This window comes from Sebastes fasciatus, chromosome 17, assembly GCF_043250625.1.
Source record: "Sebastes fasciatus isolate fSebFas1 chromosome 17, fSebFas1.pri, whole genome shotgun sequence".
Taxonomy (NCBI): Eukaryota; Metazoa; Chordata; class Actinopteri; order Perciformes; family Sebastidae; genus Sebastes; species Sebastes fasciatus.
This window is the reverse complement of record NC_133811.1, coordinates 7,429,801-7,449,764: the sequence shown is the minus strand read 5'-3', so window position 1 is coordinate 7,449,764 and position 19,964 is coordinate 7,429,801. Positions and strand designations below refer to the sequence as shown.

The following is a 19,964-nucleotide window of genomic DNA, read 5'->3' as shown; positions in this document are numbered from 1 at the left end:
TGACATGTTGAGCCAGGCAGCTAGAACCATAACTGCTTACTGCAAACTCTACACTCCCTCCCTCATCTCTCTCTCACTCCTCCTCACTGTGGCCGCCCAGCACAGAGTGATTGGACCAGCCCAGTGTCAATTAAGGAAAAGAAATGGGCCGATTTACCTGTTTTATGGGCCAAAAAAAAAAAAAAAAAAGACATATGTCGGCCCACTGGGAAAACGCCTGGTATGCGAGATGGCCAGTCAAGCCCTGGCGGGCATGTAAACTGTAAACGGTTTTCTACAAAATGTAAAGCACCTTCAGTGGAGGAATGAAGGACAAAGAACAGGACTTCTATGCAAACAAAATGTAAAGCACCTTCAGTGGAGGAATGAAGGACAAAGAACAGGACTTCTATGCAAACAAAATGGAAAGCACCTTCAGTGGAATACTGAAGGACAAAAGACAGGACTTCTATGCAAACAAAATGGAAAGCACCTTCAGTGGAATACTGGAGGACAAAAGACAGGACTTCTATGCAAGTGAAGTTTCCAGAAATTACTCCCCTAAACCTCAACACACTGACAAGAAACATGCATGACAATGAGCAGAAACAACTCCATTTATTTCTTTCCAATAAATTGCCCATTTCTCCTATAATGACCATGATGTATCAATAAAGCGGTGGGTGCTGCTCATTAACGCAATTGACAAAGACAGAGAGACGAACAGAAAGAGAGAAACAAATATCACCATCCTTTGAAAAAGGTAATATAGTTTCTCAATGATCACATACTCATGATTTCCATCATGATTTCCAATTTTCACTGGTTTGTTTTTGAGTATTTCATAGTAATGGTTCCATTTTCCATATCTGTCTGCACCGAACCCAAACACGATGACCTGGGAAAACAAAAATACACTGAATTTTATATAGATTTAACTTGGAAGAAGATTGTTACCATAGATTTCATTAACTTGCTTTGTGGCAGCGTTTTACCAATCTGTCGTTCCCAAACCATAGCCATAAGTGTTTTTTATTGTAATGATGAAGAACGTCCCCTAACGTTAACGAAGAAGTCATTTTAATTCAAACCACAATGTTTCCTTAACCGTAAAGTGTTTATTTAAACCTAAACCATGATCTAACTATAACCAAATCATAAACAGATCCATTTTTGTATAAATGTGTATACAATTTGACTCTTGGTGAATCATAATTGTAGTTTATGCATTTGCTTTTGCATCAGTGGCCATATAATCCATCCATGCAAATTACATGTCTCAACTTTGTAGATGCATTTAGTTATTCAAAAGCTTGACAATCTGATGTTGACCTCAAAATAAAAACTAAACAATGGCCTAACATTTTTTCATGAAGCTAAACTATATTGAAATAATTTTGCAGAGTTCTTCTCGTTATTTTTACAAATTGTTAAAAATAAAAAATAGAAAGTTAATTAAGTCATGGATTTGGGAAGGGCTGCAGGGGCTTGACTCCATTGCACAAAGTTAAAGAGCTCGCTCTATGTTTCAACATGACAGCATGATCGGCCTTATTCTAAACTCTTTTATATATGAGTCAAGGATGTGGGATTTTTATAAGAATTTTATAATTTCTACAACTCATAAAAACACTTACTGTATGTCCACATGAGGAAATAGATACAGGCAGTTTCATTTGGGTTGTTGCTCAATATTTGTGACACAAATTCATAGTTTTTATTGGAAACATTTGAGGTAAGTTTAAGGCACTCTCATTAACATATTTCATTAGAAGTAAATTCAATGTGCTTAACATTAAAATGTAAATAGCAACAAGTAACAATACAGAAGAATAAATAAAATACAGGGAAGTGCACCAAAAACAAAAGAAAAGGCAAAAACTAAAACATTCTACTTCAGTTTAATACATTTAATAAGGTAAAGTACTTCACCACCCCTATTTTTTTATTCCATATAAACAAAAACAGATTCTGGCACAGATTTCATCCATAACAACACGCGAAAAACAACACAGTTTAAACTGACAAATGCAGGAAGGACAGCTGGTTATATGCTGTGGGTAATAACTTCTCTGAATTATATTTTTATATATTTTTTTTTTACTTGCTCTTGAGTCCGTTTCCCCCCGCAGTAGAGAGGGACGCAGCTGAAAGAAGGTTGAAATAGTCATACACACCACTTTATAATAATAAGGTAAAAAGAAGAGTAATCCATTCATCCATTGCATTTCCTAAAGCTATTTATATCTAAATGACTATATCTGGCTTTTGAGTGTTCCGTTAAACTAATAAGTCTGTTAATTTACACATTCATACATCGGGAGTTTTTTCTTTTGCCAGCTGGTCTTCCTGCATTTGGTAGCTTCAACTGTGTTACTTTTAGCCTGGATTATGTGTTTAACTTCTTCGTATTTGTCTAATATGTGCCGCTCTGCCTGTCTGTCTGCAAGTCTGTGGACTTGTCCATGTCTGTGATTGGTCAGATGCTGCAAACACCGCCCCGTTCCTGTGAACGCGCTCACAGCCAGACTGAGAAATCCTGGGTTGATTAACCGATGTGATAACAACCTTCGTAGGACCACTTAGCATGATCTCGTTTGTTAGGGTTAGTTAAGCCAGATAACGAGAATATGACCTGGGTATGTTGAACTCGCTTTGTAGTACAGGCCTCAGGAGATTCACATATATAGTATCATGTAAAAAAGAAAAGATCAGTGTCTGAGGAAACACTTCATGTATTTCTACTATTACCTACTGCTAATCTTACAAAGGCCATTTTTATTCAGATATTTTAACATGGTCAAAGTAAAAATTGATGTTATTAGAGCAAACTTTCACCAGACAAAATATGTAAAAATGTCATCACATCAAAACTGCTTTCTAGAAACAATCAATGCTTTGTAACATGCTGCCATGTCCGGATTTCAATTCAAACATGTTTTTTTTTGGGTCAGAACTTACTACTTAATTTATGTATTTATAAATTAAGCAGTTGTGCATTGCAACAGTGTGCATTGCAACAGTGCAAAATGACAATAAATAATGTCACTTGGGTAGCTCAAACACCCTCAACGGGATCAGTCAGGTTCATTTTACATGTAGTTTATTTCCTCTCCATAGATCTGAATGTTTCACCACTCACAGTTTTAATCTAGTTAATGTTTGCAGCAAAGGGAGTCAGTCCCAGAAGAGATGTGTAAGGCAGCATCGGCTTCTTGGCCTAAATACTTTAAATGCTGAGAGAAAAATCACTACCCTGTATAAAACGTGAGTTTTCGTTGCATAGCTAGCTCCTGGATGACCCCATACTCATGATTCCCAGGATGTCCTCCAGTTCTAAGCTTCTTGTTTGTGAGTTTTTCCCAGTAATGGCTCCAGTTCCCATCACTGTCTGCTCCATAACCAAACACATGGACCTATCGGAAAACAAAGAAAAAATCGTAGTAAAAGCCTCAAAGCTTTTTCCATCAGTCATCAATCATTTGCATCCACTTATTAATCATTAGTGTGTTACTTACCTCGTCACAAATGTGCAGGGCAAGAACCAGACCCAGGAAGCCAGTGGATGGATACATGCCCTTCTTTTGCAGCCACATGTCATGAACATACCTCATGAAAGCTGGGTTCATGACCATCACCTGTTAGGAATCACAATTAGGCTCATTTTTATGAACCATTACCTTTGCAGCCAATCATGTTTTGCATTGTTGAATGCATTGGATATAATACTCACCAAATCCTTGTTAGCCTTGATATTTGACTTTATTGCCGCGTATGACCTGTTGAAATAGTAGGAAATGTCAAACTCAACATCAAATGATTGGATGTGTTTGTCAGTACAGTCAAATGATACTAAAATGCCTATCTCAGGAGGATGTTTTATTTCACATAGTGTATACCAAACTCTGTAGAATTTTCGAAGAATTTACACAATGAAATTGCCAGCATGTGAATGAGAAAGTCTCCCGTCACGGTCTAGTTTTTCTAAAGCCTGAGAACAAAGCCATGATGAGGTGCAGAAGTCTAGCTATCTCTCAGAACACTTTAATTACAATATGCTGAAAAATTATTATGGTATTTTTGCCCAATGATGCCAAAAATATACTGCCTACTGCCAATTTAAGTTAAAAAAATATACATTTAGTTAACTTAATTTATATAGTTTTTTTATATACATTTCAAGTTCTCTGAACTTAAATATATTTCTATTTTCTATATTTTTATTAAATGCGATTGATTCAATGATACTTCTTAAAATGATATATTATTAAATATTCCTATAGGAATATATGCATTCATTGAAATGATTGGGCTAATATGTTTTGAGACGTTGTCCTCCTTCAGAAAGGTAGTCCAAATCTGTGGATGGATTTCCATAAAATTTGGCAACATTCATAGAAATTTAAGGCATTGCTGTCTGTGTGTTAACTTTTCATAGTGCCATCATCAGGTCAAAATTATAATGTCCTTTGGTTTATATCTGCAACACTAATGACATTCCCATCAAGTGCAAATTAGCAAATGTTAGCATTCAAACACGCTGAAATAAAATGATGAATATGGTTTACATTATACATGCTAATGATCATCATACGGTAGTATCATTTGTCAATGTGAGCACATTAGCATGTTGACTTTAACATTTAGCACAAAGCTAGCTCAATGTTTTTTTTCAAGTTGGTCGTTTTGTCAATCTAAACAAACAGGACAGAGCAGATATGTGATTGGCTTTTGGGAAAGGGGAATTTTGAAAATACAAGGAATACCGACTGAATTAACTACTGTAAAAAACAACCAAAATAGCAAAATCTTATCTTATTTCTTCTCAAAACATTATTAGTTATGTCATCTGAAGAAAATAAAAAACTGAATATTATTTTAGGAAAGTAACAGTTAATTTCCACATTGTGTAAATTGAAAACAGACAAGAAAAAGTATACCTGTATGAGGGTTAATACTGAACACTATATAGGCTACTGGGGGCAAAATGATCACACATCCATAGTGCATAGAAATATGACTCACTTTCCAGAGAATCCGGTGGTGAGGGCCTTCATGACCCATTCAAGATCCAGTATCTTAAATGGAGCCAGCACTAGATGGGTGGAGTTATCTAAATCCACAGCGCTCTCTGGATACATGATCCGATGAGTTGTTCTGCTCCCAACATCCGCTTCATAACCTTTGATATGACCACGGTTCATTCTAGACAGTACAGAGGGATACGTTTCATACAAAAGGGAGGGACAAAAGACACTAATAGATTAAAACAGCTTTCTTTATCTGGAGGATTTACCGTATGACGACATCATGGAAATCTATGAGTGGTCCATAATGTGATCTCTTCAGATTCCCAGAGTTCCCCACCACAGCACAAGTCCTGCAGCGGTCAGGTCTGGGTTCTATAACAACTGGACTGGGTGGGAACATCTGGAACAGCCTGTCCACTGTTCTTCTGTAGGTACTGAAGCTGCGTCGTTCAACCTGTAACTGCTGTCGGGAAAACAGAACATAGATGACTGTTAGAGCAGTCATGAGTTGTACTCAATAAACAAATTGGCAGATGTTGTCACCACAGTGATTTTAAAAGTTTTGAAATATTTGCCTATATTGTGAAATGTATAAATGTTGTATTTTCTGCTTGATGTATACAGTTCTGGTATTTTGCCTAGAATCAGGTTCATTTGTTTTGGTGATAGTTTATTGGTTATTGTAAAGTTGCTTACTGCACATGTGTAGAACGTGTAACCTAGAAATAAATTAAAGTCTTTCTCTGACGGCCATGTCTATAATTCATTATAAACATACTTATAATGCATAATAATCTGCTGCTTATAGCACTGCATAATTATAGTTCGAAGCACTTGACTTATAAGGTCAAGTAATATAAAACTGCATCATTGCTGGTTAATGAATGACCTTTATTTTGCATAGATCACTGTGTATTATAATTCCCATAGTTGTAATACATTATACTATTTTTTCTAATATATTATAATCAGTGTTATATGTGATTATAAGTTACTCCAAGTGGTGATTATTTGCTATAAAGGAACATTGTGTAACATTAGCAGAATTGGAATATAATATTCATAACCATGTTTTCATTAGTGTATAATCACCTGAAACTAAGAATCGTTGTTTTTTTGTTAGTTTAGAATGAGCCCTTCATATCTACATAGGGAGCGGGTCCTCTTCCTGCAGTGCGCATTGTTTCTACAGTAGCCCAGAACGAACAAACCAAACTCTATCTCTAGAGAGAGTCTTTTGCATTTCTACATTACCTGAAGGCCACCGTAGTTCTACAACACGCTTGTGAAACTGCATTAACGTGAGCCGCAGAGTGCAAAACTGTGGTACCGCCGGCCGTCGTCTGACTTCCGTTGCTCCTAAAGTAGTGTTATTATGGTTAGGATGGCCTCTGAGAGAGGTGAATGGCATTACCATGGTTTTGTATTCGGCGGCTCACGGTACCACAGTCTTGGAAGGGGAGGAGTGAGTGGAGGGGTACCAAGCTGGTTGCAATCCTCAATCTCACCACTAGATGTCACCAAATTCTACACACTGTCCCTTTTAGTAGATTCAAAATTAATTCTACAACATTTTGTGTAGGTTTAATGATATTTTTTCCACTTTATATCACACTAACATCACTGTTATTCCCAGAGTCCTTTCTGTAACATTGCTTACCTGTGGATAAAGTAGTTAGTTCACGGATACGAGTCAGACACCTTTCTACTGCCACCATTGAGAAGAAGTGGTCTAACTAAAACAGAACAGAGCTGAAGTTTTGCCACTATGATAACTGTTAAATGAGATTGTATTTTACTTCCTGACCCTGATTTGAACTGCTGGTTGAGAGACTGAACAAGGTCACAACTTACCTTCCACCAGTTGAAAGCGTCCCCTGACAGTTTGTAATTTGCTGACAGAAATGGTTCAACAGATTTGTCGAAACGCTGCATGAACCAGGGATCATCTTCAGATAAACACCGGTCACAAGCACATGGCGGCGTCATGTTTATTCTCCAGAACACAGAAATGCTGGTCACACCCAGCACGACAATAAGCACCATCCCTTTTTTAACCATCTTGGCTGTGTGATGCATTTGATTGGGAAGCCGCTCAAATCTGTAGACAAAGGACGTGGTGAAATACACAAGAGAGTGTAGTCAGAGGTGAAATGTAACTAAGTGCATTTACTCAAGTATTGTACAAATCTTACTTCGTCCTACTTGTACTTGAGTATTTCCATTTAATGCTACTTTTACTCCGCTACAGTTCAGCTGTAAATATGGTGCTTTTTACTCCACTACATTTATCTGACAGCTTTAGTTACAAGTTACTTTGCAGACTAAGATTTTACATATAACATGATGGATTTATAAAACATAACTCCATCAAGTTTTGTATGCAAAATATAATAAATTACCCAACATGATAGTTCAAATCAACTCCACTTCGACCAACTAGAAGAGTGAAATGCTAATTACACAGGAATGCATCAGTAATAATACAACAATCCACCATACATAGTAAAACAAAATTGTTTTTCATCATTATGGGTATTTTTACTTTTGATACTTTAAGTACATGTTGCTGATAATACTTAAGTACTTGTACTTATATTTTCAATGCAGGACATTTAGTGGAGTATTTTCACAGGAATTTCTATTTTTTACTAAAGTGAATGATCTGAATACTTCTTAAACCACTGTGTGTACATTGAGGGAAGCTCTTATAAACTGTCATATTTGTTTGTTTAAAGCTACAGGCTAATCATCAAAAGTAAACAGGGCACTTTGGTAGAGGAGAGCTCAATCCATAAACTTAATTTCCATAAACATATTTTTATATCGGACCAATACAGCTGCCAATCATTAAAAAACAGTTTGCATTAATTCTCTCATGGTTGAAGATTGAGTATTTAAAAAAGCAAACGTTTTCATTTTATTCTTATCGTTATTGTTGTCTTCAAAAATAAAAAATTATAAGAATAATGATACATCATCATTATTATTATTTTCACTTGATGACTGTAATAATATTTCCATTTATTTATGAGCCAAAATATAACCTAAAATCTATGAAAATTATGCTGTCAGTTAAATTAATAATAAAATCCATAACAGTATTATTTTTATAATTAGTAGTAGTATTGCTATTAATATCAATATCAATATTAATAATAAAAATAATATTAATAATAATAATTATTATTATTATATAAAAAGTTATATAAAGTTCAAATGCATTCATGTTTTTTTTGTCCTACCTGATCAGAGAGTGAATCCGCTTCTATTCCAGTTATAATGAGTCAACAGGTATCGGAGTATCTGAGGTCGATGATAAACTAGGTGAATGCTCATTGGTGCACTGTAGATATCAATCAAGTGGTTGTCTGAGAAGGGGCGAGGTTTGTACGCAGGAGTCCAAGATCCACCCAGACATTAATATTTATAATCATTTTCTGCGCAACAGGCACTCAAGTATCATTACAGTATCGAATCAGGAGATGGGTGTATCGTCCCAATCCTAGTATATATACTGTAGATGTAGCAGCGTCATCATGCAGAAACCTACGTCAGGTCACGATGTGGGAAAAAGGTTTTGGAATGACTTGAAGGGAAAATATCATTTTGATGCTAAAACACACTTTGACCAAAAATGTGAATGTTGAGATTTGAATACATGAAGAACACCACTGGGAAGATACAGGATGATAGAAAAACGTACACACAAAGTACAGAGAAAATAAAAAGATGCTGAGAGAGATTTTGAGCCCCTCCTCTCTGGTAAAACAAGAGCGATTATTGAGCTGGTTTATCAGGTCTGAAGGGAGTGCTGTCTTGATGAATCGTAACAGTTCTGGCAGAGTTCACCTCCACATTCTGAGAATTTGTATGTATTGGCAGACCGCCAGTTGTATGGTAATTAAAAAACCCGCACAATAAGCCAGCTGTATAGGGCGGTGCAGTGTCCTGGCTCTGCTGATGTTGGTGGAGATCAGGTGGTAAATTACAGTTTACGTGTTTGGATGGCAGGAAGCTATGCCTGTGTTTCTGCAGCTCATACCTCTTGTGTGTGAATCAAGGTGCGACGTGAAGCCCAATGAAGTGCAGCATGCCAGTAACACTTATTATATGAAGACATATGAGAAGTATATGAGTATACGTATTTACTAGGGTTGGGGAAAAAATCGATTCATGTAATGCAATTTTCTTTTTTTTTCACGATTTTGAAATCGATTTTTTTAATGCCAGAATCAATATATTTGCTTCATTCGAGTCTATTTGGAGGTAGAAGGAAGTTAACGCTTTTATTGTTGTAGTGTGAGTAACAGGAGGTTATGTTTTCACCGGCGTTGGTTTGTTGGTTTGTTGGTTTCTTGGTTTCTTGTAATAAAGTAATAAAGTAATATCACTAATTTGTGAGGTAAATGTCTTTATTCTTTGATTTTTGGGTTTCTGAAAAAAAATGTAATAAATAATTCCTGACAATGACTGATATATTTGACTTCAGGACATCTCTGACTACATACATGCTGAAAATCAAACATTTTTACTGGATTCATTTAGAGATTTTTCAAAGCAAAAGTCCCTAGAAGTGTATGATTCAACTATTTCCCGTAGTCTAGTGTTAAAAAAGTGAACAAAAATGACAATAAATCGTAATATCGAAGTGCAATACTTAAAAATGGCAATATATATCGAATTGGCACCCAAGTATCATGATAGTATCGAATCAGGAGATGGGTGTATCGTCCCAGCCCTAGTATATATACTGTACATGTAGCAGCGTCATCATGCAGAAACCTACGTCAGGTCACAATGTAGGAAAAAGGTTTAAGAAGGACTTGAAGGGAATATATCATTTTGATGCTAAAACATACTTTGACCAAAATGTGAATGTTGGGATTTGAATACATGAAGAACACCACTGGGAAGATACAGGATGATAGAAAACGTACACACAAAGTACAGAGAAAATAGAAAGACGCTGAGAGAGATTTTGACCCCCTCCTCTCTGGTAAAACAAGAGTGGTTATTGAGCTGGTTTATCAGGTCTGAAGGGAGTGCTGTCTTGATGAATCGTAACAGTTCTGGCAGAGTTCACCACCACATTCTGAGAAGGGACATTTCAAGGACATCTATTTTTATGTATGGGCAGAACTGGCAGTTGTATGGTAATTAAAATACCTGCACAATTAGTCATCTGTACTGATAGGGCAATGCAGTGTCCTGGCTCTGCTGATGTTGGTAGAGATCAGGTGGTAGATTACAGTTTACGTGTTTGGATGGCAGGAAGCTATGCTTGTGTTTCTGCAGCTCATAACCTCTTGTGTGTGAATCAAGGTACGACGTGAAGCCCAATGAAGTGCAGCATGCCAGTAACACTTATTATATGAAGACATATGAGAAGTATATGAGTATACATATTTACTAGGGTTGGGAAAAAAATCGCTTCACCTACAGTATGTAATGCAATTTTCTTTTTTTTTTTACGATTTTGAAATAGATTTCTTTAATGCCAGAATCAATATATTTGCTTCATTTGAGTCTTTGTGGAGGAAGAAGGAAGTTAACGCTTTTATTGTTGTAGTCTGAGTAACAGGAGGTCATGTTTTTACCGGTGTTGGTTTGTTGGTTTGTGGGTTTGTTGTAATAAAGTAATAAAGTAATATCACTAATTAGTAAGGGAAATGTCTTTATTCTTTGATTTTTGGGTTTCTGAAAAAAAATTTAATAAATAATTCCTGACAATGACTGATATATTTGACTTCAGGACATCTCTGACTACATACATACTGAAAATCAAAAAAAATTACTGGATTCATTTAGAGATTTTTCAAAGTAAAAGTCCCTAGAAGTGTATGATTCAACTATTTCCCGTAGTCTAGTGTTAAAAAAGTGAACAAAAATGACAATAAATCGTAATATCGAAGTGCAATACTTAAAAATGGCAATTTATATCGAATCGACACTCAAGTATCATGATAGTATCCAATCAGGAGATGGGTGTATCGTCCCAGCCCTAGTATATATACTGCACATGTAGCAGCGTCATCATGCAGAAACCTACGTCAGGTCACGATGTGGGAAAAAGGTTTTAGAATGACTTGAAGGGAAAATATCATTTTGATGCTAAAACACACTTTGACCAAAAATATGAATGTTGGGATTTGAATACATGAAGAACACTACTGGGAAGATACAGGATGATCAAAGAACATACACACAAAGTACAGAGAAAATAGAAAGACGCTGAGAGAGATTTTGACCCCCTCCTCTCTGGTAAAACAAGAGTGGTTATTGAGCTGGTTTATCAGGTCTGAAGGGAGTGCTGTCTTGATGAATCATAAAAGTTCTGGCAGAGTTCACCACCACATTCTGAGAAGGGACATGTCAAGGATATCTATTTTTATGTATCGGCAGAACTGGCAGTTGTATGGTAATTCAAATACCTGGACAATTAGCCAGCTGTACTGATGTTGTTGGAGATCAGGTGGTAAATTGCAGTTCACGTGTTTGGATGGCAGGAAGCTATGCTTGTGTTTCTGTAGCTCATAACTCTTGTGTGTGAATCAAGGTACGACGTGGAGCCCAATGAAGTGCAGCATGCCAGTAACACTTATTATATGAAGACATATGAGAAGTATATGAGTATACATATTTACTAGGGTTGGGGGAAAAAATCGATTCACCTATGTATCGCTGTTGCATTTTCTGCTTCGTTGTCCATATTGCAAAGGAATCACACCGTATATATCCTTTGGTTTGTTTATTTTCGCTCTCTTCTTCACAGCACTGGTAAACATATCAGTAGCGATGGAATGGGCAATTCCTGCTTACATTCATCATTGCCGTAAAGTGCTGTAACGTAACATATGCCGTAAACAGAAACAATCACGACAGTTACACAGGAAATCACGTCGCATAAAAACAGGACGTATAACTTACAATAAAAGTGCTCACCAAAATAAATCTAAATTGGAAGCATGAATAAAATGAGATAATACAACTTAAAGTTAATATAATAACATTACAGATGAGAACACAACTTAACACCCCCACTTGTTCTCATCATCTCAAGCCATATACTTAATTTCCAAAGAACCACCTTTTGAATTTGACAATCTTTACCTTTGCTACAGGTTTTGTCAATATATCTGCAACCATGTTCTCTGATGGGCAGTAGACAACATCTATGTTACCCTCACTGAGTGCTTCACGAATGAAATTATATTTTACATCAATATGTTTGGACCTCTGTCTGTTCAATGTTCTCAGTGCAATGGCCCCCTGATTGTCACCATGAATATTTCTACAGGTGTACACTCTGTTATCCATGCAATTTAACAGTTGTGTTGAAAGCAGCATGCTTTCTCGAGTAGTGGTTGCTAGACCAATGTATTCAGCCTCACAAGTTGACAGAGCCACCGTTGACTGTTTCTTTGATTCCCATGAAATTGCAGGACCTTGTTTTATCAGGCTAAAACAATACCCTGTAGTGCTCTGTCTATCTTCCACTGAAGATGCCCAATCAGAGTCACGGAATGCTATCAGGTTTAAATCCTCTTTACTTTTCTTGAAACTCAGTTCATAGTCACTCGTACCTTTTAGGTATCTCAAGACGTGTTCTCTGCTTTTGGCTTTGCCAGGGTTTGTGAAAGTTTGCTCACAATCCAACTAATATCTGGTCTGGTGCAGGTCATGGCATAAATCAGACTGCCCACATTTCACGATACTCTTTGGGGTTACAAACCTCCTTTTTGTCATCCTCCTCATTTGTGACATCCTCCAGTTTTGCTCATATGGAGTAGATCTGGGTTTACACTCTGACATCCCACATACAGCCCTGTAACAATAATCAACAGTTGTTTGAGTCACATCATTATCTTTAAAGTCTGGTAGATAATCCTCCAAGAATTTTGGAGGTTTCTTTTCTCTTCTTGGGTAGCGATGGTTTTGATTATGTCTATATGTTTTTGCGTCTGTACTGTTTTCATTTTCATTTAGGGTTACGTTTTCTGTATTTTCCTCATGTTGTAACCCATCTGTATCATCTGTGTTTACCTTCTCCTCGTTCTCACATAGGATCTGATTTTCTGTAATGTCTTGACTCTGTGGCACATCAGCACTACTCTCATCATCAGGTTCTCTGTTTTCATACGCCTGGATTTCTGAATCACACTCATCTGTTTTTCTGTCTGTTGTTCAACGCTGTTCTTTTTAATGAATTTCACCAGTCTGTGTTTTGACACCTTTTCTGTATGTGGATTGTAGACCAGGTATGCTGGGCTGTTCTTACTGTACCCCACAAATATTCCTTTTTCACATCTGGGGTCTAGTTTCTTATGATCTTACTTGTATGTGTAACAATCTGATCCAAATACCCACATTTTTGAAAGATCTGTCTTTCTTCCTGTTAGCATGAAGTATGGTAGGTTTTTTGTCCTTTCGTTGTAACATCTGTTGTGAATATGAGCAGCATTTTGAACGGCATAAGGCCATAACACTTTTGGCAATCCCTTTTGTAATAGAAGTCACCTCCCCATTTCAAAAAGGGTTCTCCATTGTCTCTCGGCTGTACCGTTTTGGTGAGGAGATTAAGGGGATGATGTCTCATGTATTATACCGTTCTCCCTTAATAGTGACTGAAAAACATTGCTCATGTATTCTGTGCCGTTATCTGATCTGATACATTTTACAGTGTCGTAATGGTGCGCTGTCTGCTAGGAACCTCTCCGTTGCTAATGCTGTCTCACTCTTGTTTTTTAAGGAAGTACACAGACACTGAGCCTGAAAAATCATCTGTGAATGAAATGGCATATTTGTGTCCCTCTAGGCTGGTTGGCTCAATAGGACCAGCCAAATCAGTATGAACCAAATCCAGGGGCACATTAGCTTTGGCATTTGTTTCCTTATTTCTGGTGTTGACAAATTTTCCCTCTGTGCAAACATTACACTATATCTTGGTGTTACCTGAGATCTTCATGCCCTCTACTGCATCTGGCAATTTCAATACATTATCTACATTGCATTATCCAAACATCTCATGCAATGTTTTGACATCACAAGTAAAAATCACTTTGTCACTGGACATCATGTCATTTACTGAATCATCGATGCATTGTTCGTGGTTTTTTACCGTTTTCAGGTAGTCTCTCGGGTTCCCCAATGTGGAAGATTGTTCCATCTTTCTTCATGAGTTCATTTTATCCCTCCTTGAAGATCACTTTGGCTCCATTGGTTGTGGCTGCTTTCACTGAGAATTTGCTCTGAGGATACGTTTGGATGAATAAGGCATTTCTCAGTGTGACTGCGACATATTTCCCCTCTGAGTCCTGCAAAGACACCTCTGCGTCACCTTGCCTCAATGCCACATTGTTCATCCTGCTCCATCTGCTAACTCCCTGTAGTGTTTCTTTGGGTCGAAAGTCTCATCGAAACTCACAAATAAGTTTTCCTCTCTGATGATGTGAGATGTAGCTCCACAATCTACCATTATTCCATTTCTTTTAATATTGTCTGGTGGAAACTTTTGGATGGCTTTTCTGTCTCTTCATAGCTTCGGAGTCTACTTTTGAACTCAGTAAACGTCAACTCCTCGCTGCTCTGTGTCGTATGGATGGCGAAAGGCTTGTAAGACTCTGGAAGGCCCTTCAGAATCATAGCTATTATTAGTCCATCATTAATCACTTCATTTGCATTTCTTAGGGAAGTTACTGCTTTTTCAGCATGTGTGATATAGTCTGTCACAGTCTCTTCAGGCTCTTTCCTTAGGGAAGTTAGCTCTGTATACAGTACAGGGCGATAATTCTTGGCTTACCCTGACTGGCGTAATGACTCCATAGTATTTGTAGGGCTTTTTTACTGTCATCCGCTGCATCTCTCATCACCAACGAGAGGCTTTTGTCATCAAGGAACTGAATTAGTTCAGCGTAGCATTCTGCATTCTTTTCTGGATTGTGGTCAGCGGTGGAAAGTATTGTGTCAAATTAATTTGATAGTTTTAATTTATGTTTATTAATAATAACAATAATAATAATAATAATAATGATAATAAATATGGTACTTACAGCACTCTTAATTGACCTGAAACCACCTTTTCACCACTTACGTACAAAACTGACAATGACTGTTTTGTACTGAAGATGCATTTTTTGATGAACAGTCACTGTCAGCACTAACCTGAGTGACTGTGATGACTCCCTTTCCTGTCAATCTGTCCATTTGTCATGTTTTCCAGATACCTGGTGGCAGGGGTTCGTTATGGCCAACTGGAAACACCTGGACCCAGTGTTCCCAGTCTATGCTCCGGGTGCTACTAGCAGTCTGTCTCCGTCTGCCGTGCTGCTGCTGCTGCAGTTCTCTCCCTTCTCCCAACAGGAAGCCATTTGTTCGTTTTCATGTGTCTTAAGTTTATCCTTATTGCATCTTACGACCCCCCCCCCCCCCCCCCCCCCCACACACACACACACATCCATCTACATCTACCACCTAAAGAATCAATTTCAGATCAAATAGAAATCAATCAATGATCATAAAACATAAATAACTTTTACATTTGCATTTACTGTATTTCTATCTTTAGATTTTTTAATGAAACTTTGGTTCTGTGAATAAATTCTAACAGAGAAAGGTTGAGGGGATTTCATTTACATGTTCAAGAACATTTTGTCACATCTATTCAACTAACATGGTCACAATGAGATGTTACTAGGTGAATTGTGCCAGGCAAATAATGATTTTAGAGGCTTTTTATAATAGCGGGCATGTAAATATTGCACCAGATTAAAACTGTTTTCTAAACAAAATGGAAAGCACCTTCAATGGAGTACTGAAAGACAAAAGACAAGACTTCTATGCAAGTGAAGTTTCCAGAAATGACTCCCCTAAACCTCAACACACTGACAAGAAACATGCATGACAATGAGCAGAAACAACTCCACTTATTTTTTTTCCAATAAATTACCCATTTCTCCTATAATGACCATGATGTATCAATAAAGCGGTGGGTGCTGCTCATTAACGCAATTGACAAAGATACATTAGATTAATATTAATGTTTGTTGAGTCTTATCGGACCTATCACATTCAGACTCTGATGGAGGTGGCCAGTGCCAGCTCCGGCCCCCACTTTGGCCCCGCCCCTGGCAGACAGACATAAGCACAGAGAGAGAGATGGATAGTAAACAGCAGAGGATCAGAAGAAGCAGAGAAATGCGCTTCTGATGTAAACAGTCAGGCTTCAGCTCGTGCGGAGATTAATAGCACGGGGCTTCCGTTCACTACGGGAACCCACGCGGTGCAAATCCGCTGGTTCTGCACCGTTATGTATCACCATTATGAATCTCCCAGAGAACCTGATATGGGGAGGGCAGAGGAGAGGACCGGCAGCTTGTGAGAAGCTCCGGTACGCATGAAAAAGTCACGGTACGCCAAGGAGTAAAATGAGTAAAATACTGCGTACCGCTACATAACGGCCCACTTCGAGCACTGCTCATCTCTCATGACATATGTTGAGCCAGGCAGCTAGAACCATAACTGCTTACTGCAAACTCTACACTCCCTCCCTCATCTCTCTCTCGCTCCTCCTCACTGTGGCCGCCCAGCACAGAGTGATTGGACCAGCCCAGTGTCAATTAAGGAAAAGAAATGGGCCGATTTACCTGTTTTATGGGCCAAAAAAAAAAAAAAAAAAGACATATGTCGGCCCACTGGGAAAACGCCTGGTATGCGAGATGGCCAGTCCTGCCCTGGCGGGCATGTAAACTGTAAACGGTTTTCTACAAAATGTAAAGCACCTTCAGTGGAGGAATGAAGGACAAAGAACAGGACTTCTATGCAAACAAAATGGAAAGCACCTTCAGTGGAATACTGAAGGACAAAAGACAGGACTTCTATGCAAACAAAATGGAAAGCACCTTCAGTGGAATACTGAAGGACAAAGAACAGGACTTCTATGCAAACAAAATGGAAAGCACCTTCAGTGGAATACTGGAGGACAAAAGACAGGACTTCTATGCAAGTGAAGTTTCCAGAAATTACTCCCCTAAACCTCAACACACTGACAAGAAACATGCATGACAATGAGCAGAAACAACTCCATTTATTTCTTTCCAATAAATTGCCCATTTCTCCTATAATGACCATGATGTATCAATAAAGCGGTGGGTGCTGCTCATTAACGCAATTGACAAAGACAGAGAGACGAACAGAAAGAGAGAAACAAATATCACCATCCTTTGAAAAAGGTAATATAGTTTCTCAATGATCACATACTCATGATTTCCATCATGATTTCCAATTTTCACTGGTTTGTTTTTGAGTATTTCATAGTAATGGTTCCATTTTCCATATCTGTCTGCACCGAACCCAAACACGATGACCTGGGAAAACAAAAATACACTGAATTTTATATAGATTTAACTTGGAAGAAGATTGTTACCATAGATTTCATTAACTTGCTTTGTGGCAGCGTTTTACCAATCTGTTGTTCCCAAACCATAGCCATAAGTGTTTTTTATTGTAATGATGAAGAACGTCCCCTAACGTTAACGAAGAAGTCATTTTAATTCAAACCACAATGTTTCCTTAACCGTAAAGTGTTTATTTAAACCTAAACCATGATCTAACTATAACCAAATCATAAACAGATCCATTTTTGTATAAATGTGTATGTAAATTTGACTCTTGGTGAATCATAATTGTAGTTTATGCATTTGCTTTTGCATCAGTGGCCATATAATCCATCCATGCAAATTACATGTCTCAACTTTGTAGATGCATTTAGTTATTCAAAAGCTTGACAATCTGATGTTGACCTCAAAATAAAAACTAAACAATGGCCTAACATTTTTTCATGAAGCTAAACTATATTGAAATAATTTTGCAGAGTTCTTCTCGTTATTTTTACAAATTGTTAAAAATAAAAAATAGAAAGTTAATTAAGTCATGGATTTGGGAAGGGCTGCAGGGGCTTGACTCCATTGCACAAAGTTAAAGAGCTCGCTCTATGTTTCAACATGACAGCATGATCGGCCTTATTCTAAACTCTTTTATATATGAGTCAAGGATGTGGGATTTTTATAAGAATTTTATAATTTCTACAACTCATAAAAACACTTACTGTATGTCCACATGAGGAAATAGATACAGGCAGTTTCATTTGGGTTGTTGCTCAATATTTGTGACACAAATTCATAGTTTTTATTGGAAACATTTGAGGTAAGTTTAAGGCACTCTCATTAACATATTTCATTAGATGTAAATTCAATGTGCTTAACATTAAAATGTAAATAGCAACAAGTAACAATACAGAAGAATAAATAAAATACAGGGAAGTGCACCAAAAACAAAAGAAAAGGCAAAAACTAAAACATTCTACTTCAGTTTAATACATTTAATAAGGTAAAGTACTTCACCACCCCTATTTTTTTATTCCATATAAACAAAAACAGATTCTGGCACAGATTTTATCCATAACAACACGCGAAAAACAACACAATTTAAACTGACAAATGCAGGAAGGACAGCTGGTTATATGCTGTGGGTAATAACTTCTCTGAATTATATTTTTATATATTTTTTTTTTACTTGCTCTTGAGTCCGTTTCCCCCCGCAGTAGAGAGGGACGCAGCTGAAAGAAGGTTGAAATAGTCATACACACCACTTTATAATAATAAGGTAAAAAGAAGAGTAATCCATTCATCCATTGCATTTCCTAAAGCTATTTATATCTAAATGACTATATCTGACTTTTGAGTGTTCCGTTAAACTAATAAGTCTGTTAATTTACACATTCATACATCGGGAGTTTTTTCTTTTGCCAGCTGGTCTTCCTGCATTTGGTAGCTTCAACTGTGTTACTTTTAGCCTGGATTATGTGTTTAACTTCTTCGTATTTGTCTAATATGTGCCGCTCTGCCTGTCTGTCTGCAAGTCTGTGGACTTGTCCATGTCTGTGATTGGTCAGATGCTGCAAACACCGCCCCGTTCCTGTGAACGCGCTCACAGCCAGACTGAGAAATCCTGGGTTGATTAACCGATGTGATAACCACCTTCGTAGGACCACTTAGCATGATCTCGTTTGTTAGGGTTAGTTAAAGGTCACATATTATGCTCATTTCCAGGTTCATAGATGTATTTTAATGTTGCACTAGAACATGTTTACATGCTGCAATGTTCAAAAAACCCTTTATTCTTCTCATACTGCAGCCTGAGTCTGCCTGCCTCAGAGCCTAATTCAGCCTCTGTCTGAAAACCCCTGATTCACAGCCTGTCTCCTCCCACTCTGCTCTGATTGGTCAGCGTTTTCTGTCAATCAAACTTCCTCAACAACAACAGCGTCACCCTCCCCCTCCCTCCCGGAGCAGCTCTGGAGAGAGAGACGAGTGGAGAGAGAGGAGTGGAGGGAGAGGCAGCTAGAATAGAGCTTATAAACCACTTTAAAGTTTATAAACCAGAAACTTCACCCAGCGCACGTTACCGGAGGAATCTGATCAGAAATCGGCGACACATGATGAACATCTGCGGTCCAGATTCCAGGTTTTCCTGACGGTTTCTCTCAGGTAAATAATGCTGTTTATATCTCTGTTAGTTAGCTCAGTGTTTACCTCATGCATCAACTCTGTAAACCGTAAACATACACTCTGTTTTACGTCTGTCTTTACAGATCCATCTGTGAGAAATGACCGACAGAATCATCCCAGAGGAGAGCAGATAGCTGAAAGCAGATGGGAGATACAGAGCTAACCCGTTAGCATGTAGCTACATGCTAACGGGTTAGCTACATGCTACCGCTATGAGACGGTGTGTAAACACAGCGACCATCAGGGTGGAAAATAGAAGATGTGAAACAGTAGTCAGTTCATTATTTCTGCTAAAAGATAAATGTATGGAAGATCAGAGTAATGGTATATTATTTACAGTAGTAGCTGTCTCTGTGTTACCATGACTACAGACCACCGGAGCTTAGCT

General features: G+C 37.7%; 1 protein-coding gene across 1 annotated transcript; it reads right to left on the bottom strand.

The window, feature by feature from the left end:
- Positions 1-1,961: 1,961 nt before the first annotated feature.
- On the bottom strand, positions 1,962-8,320 carry LOC141754683 (CMP-N-acetylneuraminate-beta-galactosamide-alpha-2,3-sialyltransferase 1-like). The gene is made up of 7 exons (XM_074613929.1): positions 8,255-8,320; positions 6,864-7,110; positions 5,276-5,472; positions 5,005-5,184; positions 3,713-3,758; positions 3,498-3,617; positions 1,962-3,395 (listed from the first exon to the last, which is right to left on the bottom strand). The coding sequence occupies exons 2-7, from the start codon at positions 7,086-7,088 to the stop codon at positions 3,231-3,233; spliced, it is 933 nt and encodes a 310-aa protein (XP_074470030.1). The 5' UTR covers positions 7,089-7,110; positions 8,255-8,320; the 3' UTR covers positions 1,962-3,230.
- Positions 8,321-19,964: the final 11,644 nt, after the last annotated feature.